Source organism: Poecilia formosa, unplaced genomic scaffold (assembly GCF_000485575.1).
Source record: "Poecilia formosa unplaced genomic scaffold, Poecilia_formosa-5.1.2 Scaffold427, whole genome shotgun sequence".
Classification (NCBI taxonomy): Eukaryota; Metazoa; Chordata; class Actinopteri; order Cyprinodontiformes; family Poeciliidae; genus Poecilia; species Poecilia formosa.
Window position 1 is genome coordinate 335,116 of NW_006800366.1, and position 9,029 is coordinate 344,144.

The following is a 9,029-nucleotide window of genomic DNA, read 5'->3' on the forward strand; positions in this document are numbered from 1 at the left end:
AGCTCCGTCTTCACCTCCCATTGTCACATGTAAATGCTGCGCGGTCTGTAAGCTGTGGCTGCGGCTGGGGGTGTCACCGTGGCCAGGGGCGTCGCAGCAGCTGGCGGTAAACGAGCGGCACACTCTGGAGTCTGTGAGCCTGATGCCGCTGATAGCTGCTGAGTGTCTGAGTGTGACGACGTGTTGAGTGTCAACACACGCCACACTTATGTGATGTTATCACACACACACACATACACACACACAAACACACACACCGGGCTGGCCTCTACAGAGCGCCACTCTCTGATTCGGGTCCAATCAGAGGCTCTCCAGAACTTCAGAGTTCAGGTGACTTTCATTTATTCAATCCAAGTTTCCATTTTAAAAGTTCAGATATAAGCAGATTTATTGATGACTTGAAGTTTTTTGGTTCCACTGAAAAGAACTTTCTTTTTAAAGCTGAAGCTAATAAACCAGACCGGTCCGGCTTGGTTTCTGAGAGAATAGTGGCTGGAAGTTTGTGTGATTTTTATATAAAATCAAAGAAACAAGGTTGATGAAAGAAAAATGCTCCCTGATCTACAGGAACACTCCGGAACCAGAAAGGACCATGTTTGTGTTTTTGACGGTTATCAGGGTCAGAAACGTAGTCATCAACTAGAACATGAACTGGACCTTTCATTGAGGTACAATTCATAACCTGGATACAAACCTATTCAATACATTGGAATATTATTGACAAGCCCATTTTTTCCAGGAACTTTAAAGTATTGTATAGATTACATACAAATGGATGTTTGAAAGCCTTTATTTCTGTTTATGATGAAAACTTGACATTTAAATTAGAACAGCACATAAGACTAATAAAAGAAACTTTTAATACTGATGTGTAGACTTAATGAAAAGTGTGTTTAATACCTGTTCATAGGTTGTTGTTTTAAAAGGATACATTTAATTTGACAAAGAAGATTAATTGGGACTATTATTATAATCTAATTTATCTATACTATGGGGTCCTGCTTCTAAAATACCAGCTAAATAGGCCGATGAAAGGAAGCTAGTTAGCTAGCTGGCACCGAGCTAAATATGTAGCTTGCTAATTATGTATTTCGTTTATAAACTAAATATGTAGCTTCAATCTAAATATTCTAAATATTTAGTTAGTACACTGCACATTTAGTTTGCAAAATAAACGTTTAGTTTGTTAAGCAAATATTTAGGTCAGAACTTTAGAACTAAGCTAGCTAAATATTTAGCTCCTTGCTAGCTTGATAGCTAGCTCCGTGCTAGCTAGATGATTAGCTCTGAATATTTTTATTTTGCATATTCAGCTTGAAGCTTGCTTACTATATATTCGGTTTACAAACTAATATTCAGTTTGAAGCTAAACATGTTGCTTGCCAATAAAATATTTATTTTGAAACTGTAAGATGTATAAATGAATGAACAACATGGTGAAATTATGACTTTGACAGGCTAAATAACTCAATTTGTTGCTGTTAATTTCTGTGTACCTTTATAATCGACAACCGTTTAGAAAAGTCTTTTAATTTATTGTTATTTATCACTAGATTAATTCCTGAAGAATAACATCAATCATTTTCAGATGTTTTATTGTGTTAGAAACTTTATTTAATCTAAACGAAGTAAATCAGCTCTAAAATGGACACTTTTAACAGAACCAGTGACACCAGAACCACAGACAGAAACAGAAGCAACAGTTTTTAGGAAAATCAATTTATTTACAGTAATAGTTACAGTTTATGATTTTTAAAACACACATAAAACAATTAAAGTTGGACTGTAGACTTGTTTTTAATGGATATTTTAATGAATATCTGATTTTAAAAACAATAAAAATGAACACATTTTTTTCTTTGTTTTTTTCTTTGTTCTAAAGTTGATCACCTTATTATTTAACTGGATAAATATAAAAGTGGAGTTTTTTCACTGGAGAAGCAGAAAGTCGAGCAGAGCATCACTGAAGAACTCAGAGAAACCCAGATCACAACCAGGATCCAGATCAGAACCGGGATCCGGATCAGAACCAGAACCGGGCTCCATGCAGGCCTGATGATCGGCCAGGCAGGGGAGTGGGGGGGGAGTCCACTGCGCCGGGGGGAAGAAAGGAAGAGGAGGAATAGAAGAAGTGGAGTCTGGAACCAGGAAGTTCAGCGATGAAGAGGAGGAGTTGGAGTGAGGAAGAGTAGAGCTACTGCAGTGCATGCTGGGACATTTGGAGCTGGGCTCTGATGATGATGGCTTCTTGTCAGACTTCCTCTTCCTTCTGCGGCGGAAGCTGCCGTTGTCGAATCTCTTCCCGCAGTCTGGGTCCAGAGTCCAGTAGCTTCCCTTACCTGGGGAGGAAGAGGAGGAGGAGGAAGGTTACAGGAAGTGATGTCACATCTTACAGGAAGTGATGAAGGCGGGTGCAGACCTGGGTCGCCGTCGCCACGGGCGACCTTCCTGAAGCAGTCGTTGAGTGACAGGTTGTGGCGGATGGAGTTCTGCCAGCCTGCCCGGTTCCGGTCGTAGAATGGGAACTGGGTCGACACGAAGCTGTAGATCTGGCTCAGCGTCAGTCTCTGATTGGGTGAGCTCTGGATCGCCATGGCAATGAGGGCCGAGTACGAGTATGGGGGCCGCACCGGGCCCAGCAGATCCGAGGAGCAGAACCAGGACCAGAGCGGAGCGGTGCCGTGGACAGGGTTTGGAACCGGCCAGGGAAACGGAGTGGCGCTGGAGTAAAGGCTGCAGGTAGACCTGTCCAGATCCATGCTGTCTGAACACCTGCTGCTCACCTGGGCCTCTTATAGCCACAAGCCCCGCCCCAAGCCCCGCCCATCCCCTACTGATTGGCTGTTGGGAGCAGGGTGGGGCGGGGCTTAATTTGAATAAGAACAGGCGGAATATCTGCCCCGGGGGCAACAGGGTGAGACGTTAGGACCTGAGTCAGCCAGGGGGAGATTCTACTACCACAACTGGTCCTGGTTCTGATCCAGTCCTGACTCTGATCCTGTCCAGGTTCTGATCTTGTTCAGGTCCTACATAAAGTTTTACTCACTTCCTGAGAAGCTGTGAGAAACATTTAATCCCTGAAGTCAGAACCAAGCTTTTCTGAAGTAAACAGAACCAGCTGGATCAGAACCAGGACTTGTTTGGACCAGTTTCTTTCAAAGTGTTTATCTGTTTGTTTATTAATCAGTTAATTTATCGGTTCCTTACAGTTGAATCGGTTCACTCCTCCAGGTGTTTCCGTTCCCAGGTTTCCAGTTGTTGACGTTTCTAGGAATAAACGTTGAAACCGGATCGGACCCGGAGACTTCCTGAAGACATTTTAATCTGCAGCCATCAGACAGAACCTCCGGGATCGGATTAGAACCAGAACCAGACGGTGACTTAGCAGGTTTTCTGTTTGCAGCAGAAACTGGGATCATATCAGGCTTTACTGGTTTCTGGGTGCCATCTTTAAAAACATGGCAGCTCAGTTCAGATGATTAATGAGGTCAAAGGTCAGCCGAATGACTCCTGCAGACTGAGGTCACTGTGGAACATACTGACCGCTCAGAGCTACTCCACACAACCCACTGAGCTCACAGCATTGAAAACAGAAAACAAGCGATACAGCTCTAGTAAATAAATTTGTTTGATAAACTAAATGTAACAAATTAACTGAATCTTTAAAAGTTGGAGCTCCATTCTGTTTTTGGTTTCTCATCCTGTTGTCTTGTCTTCTTCTTTTGTTTATCTGGTGTGTAAAACTGGTCGAACATCCAGGATGAAGCCCTGAGGAACTCCACATCCAGACGTTGAGCTGCTGGATTTCTGTTCAAACATTTCCAGTTAAAACACACACAGTTCCCAGCTGATAAATGAGCTGCCAGTCTGTCAGCAGCGAGCGCTCAGAGTGGATTTACAGATTACCCCTGACACACACACAAACACACACACACACACACAGAGATCTTTAATTCATCTCCACCAGTCAGGCTGCAGCTAACGGATTCGTTATCTCATCACTTCCTGATCCGCTCAGGCTGCTGACGGTTGGAGGCGAGCATAGTAATCTGTGGAGGGAACAGTCAAAACATCAGCAACCAACCACTTGGTGTGAGGGGTTAGGGGGGATGAGGGGGTGTTACCATGGGAACAGGTAACTGAACACCTTCAACTGTCTCCAGATGTAAAATCCCCAACCAGCAAAGGAAGCTAATAAACTGAATGTTTTTACAGTGAAACTAAACCTCAAACTAAATTTGTTTTTGTTTTTTTCAAATAAACTCTATAAACTGATACTAAACGTTTCTAGCTTCATGTTTCTGAGCTAATTTTGAGTGTGTAAATTTGTTTAATGGGGCTAAAACCGTCTCATTGCTGCCCTCTTTAGGTCGAACGGTGGTACTGCAGTTCCCCTGTTTGTTACATCACATCCTGTCCAGATTTTAAACCCGCGGTGCCCAAAGTCAGTCCTGGACGACTCCATGTTTTAGTTCTCTCCCTGGATCCAATTATGGCTCGTTAGAAGGCCTAAGAAGAACATTGACATGCTGAAAAGGTTGTTACTACCATCTGGGAGAGAACTAGAACATGCAGAATGCCGAACCTCCAGGATCCACTTTGGGCATCACAGTCAGATGCACGCCCCCTGGTGGTGAGTCAGGAGCTGGAATAGCGAGTGTGGAGAGCATAGATCGTCAGCGTTTCTCACAGCAGCTGTCAGGAGTCGCAATAAAAGTCTCCAAAATAGAAGAACTTTACCAACAGGGTATTTACTAGAAGTTAATGCTAATGCGCTATACAACACAGCATGCAGTCCTTGAACCTGACCACATGATGCTCAGAGTTCAGTCAGAGCCTGACTGAAATAAAACTCCAGAACTTTTCTGATGTTTCCAGGTGTTTTAATGAAATCAGCTGATGGCAAAACAACACATTTACAGTAAAAGAGAAGAACAAGAACAAGAAGAAGAGGAGGTGCACAGAAGCTCTGCTTTAGTTTTATAGTTTGTTTGTGGGTCCAAATGGAACAGAACCAACATAAGCTCTAGTATTTCTGAAGAATATTCTTAAAGGTTTAAAAGTTGAAACTGAAAAGAGAAAAAAGAAAACAAAGCAACACGTGCAAAGACGGAGGACTTTCTGTTCATCATGCTCATCAGACCTTTGAACTGAACATTCATCTGAACCGGGTCCGACTGGAGCCGGCTTCGGTCTGGTTCAGTCTGTCAGGACCAGCTCTGCTCCAAATAGTAACCGGCCGGGTCCGACAGCAGACACTGGTTCTGGTGGCTGGAGCTCCGGTTTTTAGCATCAATGAGGACCAGAGGGGACTGGGAATAATGGTTGATGATGTCACTGACTGACGGGAAGAACTGGAGACACAAAACAGCAGTTAGAGCCAAGAACGCTGCCCCCTACAGGCTAAATTAAAAACTACATCAGAGCGATGCCCCCTACAGGCTAAACACTGAAACTGCTAACAGTCAAAGCATGGTAATGTCTCGTAGCATTAGCGGCTAACAGGCAGGTGTTAATGCATGTGGATTAGCTGCTTGTGGCTCCTGTCTGTGTCTCCAGAGGCCGTCGGTGGTTCTGACCTCCTGGGCTTTGAGTCCGGTTCCCAGCTGGAACTGCTGGTTGTGTTGCCGGATCTGGATGTTGTAGACTTTGTCCTGGTAGAAGACCATGAGGGTGAAGGGCTGGTTGGGCTGCTGCCGGGTGCTGTCCCTCACCAGGTAGGCCCCGTCCTGTGCGCACACACACACACACACACACACACACACACACACACACACACACACACACACACACACATTAACACCGGCTATCAGCTCATCCTGTAATCAGAGTCCTGATGCTGGATGGATTCTCACCCTCTGGACTTTCTTTAGGCATCCCTCAGCCTGCCCACGGCTCACCTTCCCAACGTACCAGTTTGGGTCCAGAGCCTGCAAACCAATACACACACACACACACTGCTGAAGCTGCTGAATGTCCTCAGCCCTGCAGAGTGTAATGCAACAGCATCCCCTGCTGCCCAACCAGAGTCTGAACAGAAAATTGTGATTTTTCTGGACTCCCAGCTGGTCGAGGTTTGGTTTTAGAGCTGATGGTGTCTCTCACCTCGCTGGCAGCTGTGGTAGGAGGTGGAGGACGGCCGGGCGCCGCAATGCTGCCTCTGTGTTCGGCCATAGCTGAAAGCAGACAGACGGCATTCAGCAGCCGGTTTCTGATTCACAGTAAGATCAGCTGGAGCAAACTGAAGGTTTTATTCAGATTCAACCAGAAAATGTTCGGATTCCTTCAGGTTTCTCTTACCAGACTGCAGCTTGTGAGGCAGAGAGGCTGAGGAGGAAAAACTGCACAAAAATATAACCCTGTTAGAGATCATCTGAGGCAGAAACATTAAAGCTCCAGGAAAAATAATATTTTATTACATATGTGTTGAAACTATCACTTTAATATGTTTAATATGAGACAGATAATCAGTGAAAACAATCTTCTCTGCTTCTTCCAAGTTGCTAGAAACAACCAATCAGAGCCAAGAGGCGGGACTTAGCGCTGTCAATGACCTCATGTACACACTGCTTAACTAGCCGGTCAACACTAAGGCCAGTTAGTATAGCAGATAAATGGTTTTCATGTAATGGTGAGTTGTTTCTCCACCATTGGCACATTTAGCAGTGACTACATGAGGTTGATTGACAGCACTAAGGCCCGCCTCCTGGCTCTGATTGGTTGTTTTTGGTCGGGAGGAGGTGGAGCTGAATCTGTCTCATAAACTGTCATGACATGGTGACAGTTTTAACATCCATGTAAAAACAAATTTTTTATAAAAGTTACTGCAGCTTTAAGTGGTGAGCCTCCAGGGCCGCAGCCGACTCCCCAGGGCCCCGGGCACACTGCTCCGCACTTTACTCTGATTTCATTTCTTTGTTTAAGCAGGTGAGCTATGAAGAACAAACTTTTATTAACGACCTTCTGATGAGACGGGTGAGTAGAAGTGAAGGCTGACCTGGCGGCATGCTGCGGGAGGGGCCCGGGGATCCCGGGGCGCGGCGGCAGATTCTTGTGAAGAGGGAACGTGTTGTGTTTAGGGACTGTGGGAAAACAAGCAGAAGGAGGAAGCTTCCTTTATTCGCTCTGCGATGCTTCAGGATTTCAAACTGGACAATGGAACTCACTATCTTGTGTCTGCTGAAGAGAGAAGAGAAGAAAGGGTCAAAGGTCAGTCTCCATCAAAATCTGTTCTATATAGCAGTGAACAATCATGTTTCATCTAACATGAATCAATAAAAACCGGAGCAGCTTACCTCTCTGTGTCCATCGAACCTGAAAACAAAAATATCAAATTATTATCAGGAACTTTCTGGAACCAAAAGATTCAACCTGAACCACAGAGGACCTGCTAGGGGGCGCTACTCTGGCAGAGGAGTTGCTCCTGCTGACGGAGGAAGAGGGAGGAGGAAGAACTGGAGGTTTGGACCTGGGCGGTTCCGATGCGTCCGCTGGTGTCCTGTGAGGACAGACACATTAAACTCCTGATGAGCAGCTAAAGCTAAACATGAGCATCTAGAACAGGAAACATTCAACACTTTGCAATCTAGACTAGAAGCTGCTGCTGTTCACTTCCTCCTGCTGGTTCTGCCTTCGTCGTCTGTTTTCTCTCTGCATTGCGAGCGCATCGCTGCAACAACATTGTGACTGAAGTTCACTAACAGTCAACAGGAGCCGCAGTTTAACGTTAAACCTGAACTGTTTGACGTAAGCGGCCATGTTTAACGCCTGTGATCCAGACGTAGCTGTAATCTTTAAAACTGGTCTTCAGTTTTATTTATAGACTTTTTCTATAAAAAAAAAAACTTGAAAACTTTGATGACTACATGAAGGCACTAGGTGTGGGGTTTGCCACCCGGCAGGTGGGGAACCGAACCAAGCCTAATTTCGTGATGAGCGTGGATGATCAGGGGCTGATCTGTATGAAGTCTCAGAGGTCAAATTCAAGCTTAACGAGCCTTTCAATGAGACAACTGCTGATGACCAGAAGACAAGGACTGTGGTTAGTCTCACTTTCAGGTTTTGCCATAAAGGCACAATTTGTTCCTGTTTTCTTAGAAAAATCTATTTTAAAAATCCCCAAGTATCTAAATATGTTTCAGCTCAAATGAAGTGTGAAAAACTTGAACAAAAATACATTTCTCTTGTGCAGAAACTTAATTTCCTGAAACCTGCTGGTATTAGCTTTACACGTGGTTTACTGCTAACAAGACTGTATCATTTCTTCTTCTTCTCCAAAAAAAAAAACTGTTTCTGCTTAGTTTACACCAGATTATCTTCGTTTCATTTAACTAAAACTCATTTAGTTCAGCTATTTAGCTATTTTAGCTTCTACCACTTTAGCTTACCTTAACTTAGTTTGTTTAATTATCCTCTACTTTAACTTAGTTTACTTTAGTTTAGCATAAAACCATCTCAGTGAATCTATTAACTTTCCTGTCCTACCAAGTTTTTGAGTTATTATTAATTTTATTTTACTTTTGATCAGTTGCTGTGCTAAACTGATTGAGAATATTCATCTCTCCACATGTAGAGATGAATAAACAAGCACCAAGATGTTAGCTAACTTAAACTCAAAGACTTTTGAAAATCCTAGAGGACCGCCCATGAAAGAGACTTCAGAAGTTACATAAAACTATAACAGGAAGTATAACAGGAAGTCATATGAGATGGATGGCTATGGGCCAATTCACCAATTCACGTCCTTTGCAGAGTCATATCCACATTTCATAGCTTAACCTTAGTGTATTAGCTTATTTTCCACTGTAGTGTTTTATATATATTATAAAGATAATGTAAACTAAAACTGTTTTATATCTTCTCATTCATTCAATTAAACCAGTATTGCATTTTCATATTTTATAAAATGTATTCTGATTTCTATGAACAAGATTTAACTTCATGTTTTTGTTAAAATATGTATTCTGTGTGTGTGTGTGTGTGTGTGTGTGTGTGTGTGTGTGTGTGTGTGTGTGTGTGTGTGTGTGTGC

At 43.5% G+C, this 9,029-nt stretch overlaps 2 protein-coding genes across 4 annotated transcripts in view; both read right to left on the reverse strand.

The window, feature by feature from the left end:
- Positions 1-1,595: 1,595 nt before the first annotated feature.
- On the reverse strand, positions 1,596-2,925 carry LOC103155402 (forkhead box protein I1-like). Its single transcript, XM_007577077.2, has 2 exons — positions 2,420-2,925; positions 1,596-2,339 (listed from the first exon to the last, which is right to left on the reverse strand). The coding sequence occupies exons 1-2, from the start codon at positions 2,757-2,759 to the stop codon at positions 1,930-1,932; spliced, it is 750 nt and encodes a 249-aa protein (XP_007577139.1). The 5' UTR covers positions 2,760-2,925; the 3' UTR covers positions 1,596-1,929.
- A 1,941-nt stretch (positions 2,926-4,866) lies between these two features.
- The window catches only part of lcp2a (lymphocyte cytosolic protein 2a), an 11,732-nt gene continuing 7,569 nt past the window's right edge, over positions 4,867-9,029 (reverse strand). For 2 of the 3 annotated variants that reach the window (XM_016663525.1, XM_007577078.2), the window contains exons 14-22: positions 7,388-7,498; positions 7,296-7,314; positions 7,167-7,179; positions 6,998-7,082; positions 6,301-6,341; positions 6,106-6,176; positions 5,856-5,930; positions 5,580-5,729; positions 4,867-5,354 (exon numbers count right to left, since the gene is read on the reverse strand). In XM_016663525.1, coding sequence (XP_016519011.1) covers positions 5,208-5,354; positions 5,580-5,729; positions 5,856-5,930; positions 6,106-6,176; positions 6,301-6,341; positions 6,998-7,082; positions 7,167-7,179; positions 7,296-7,314; positions 7,388-7,498 — 712 coding nt within the window. In that variant the 3' untranslated portion in view covers positions 4,867-5,207. The remainder of the gene's footprint in view (positions 5,355-5,579; positions 5,730-5,855; positions 5,931-6,105; positions 6,177-6,300; positions 6,342-6,997; positions 7,083-7,166; positions 7,180-7,295; positions 7,315-7,387; positions 7,499-9,029) is intronic. The other variant, XM_007577079.2, reaches the window with a different exon arrangement.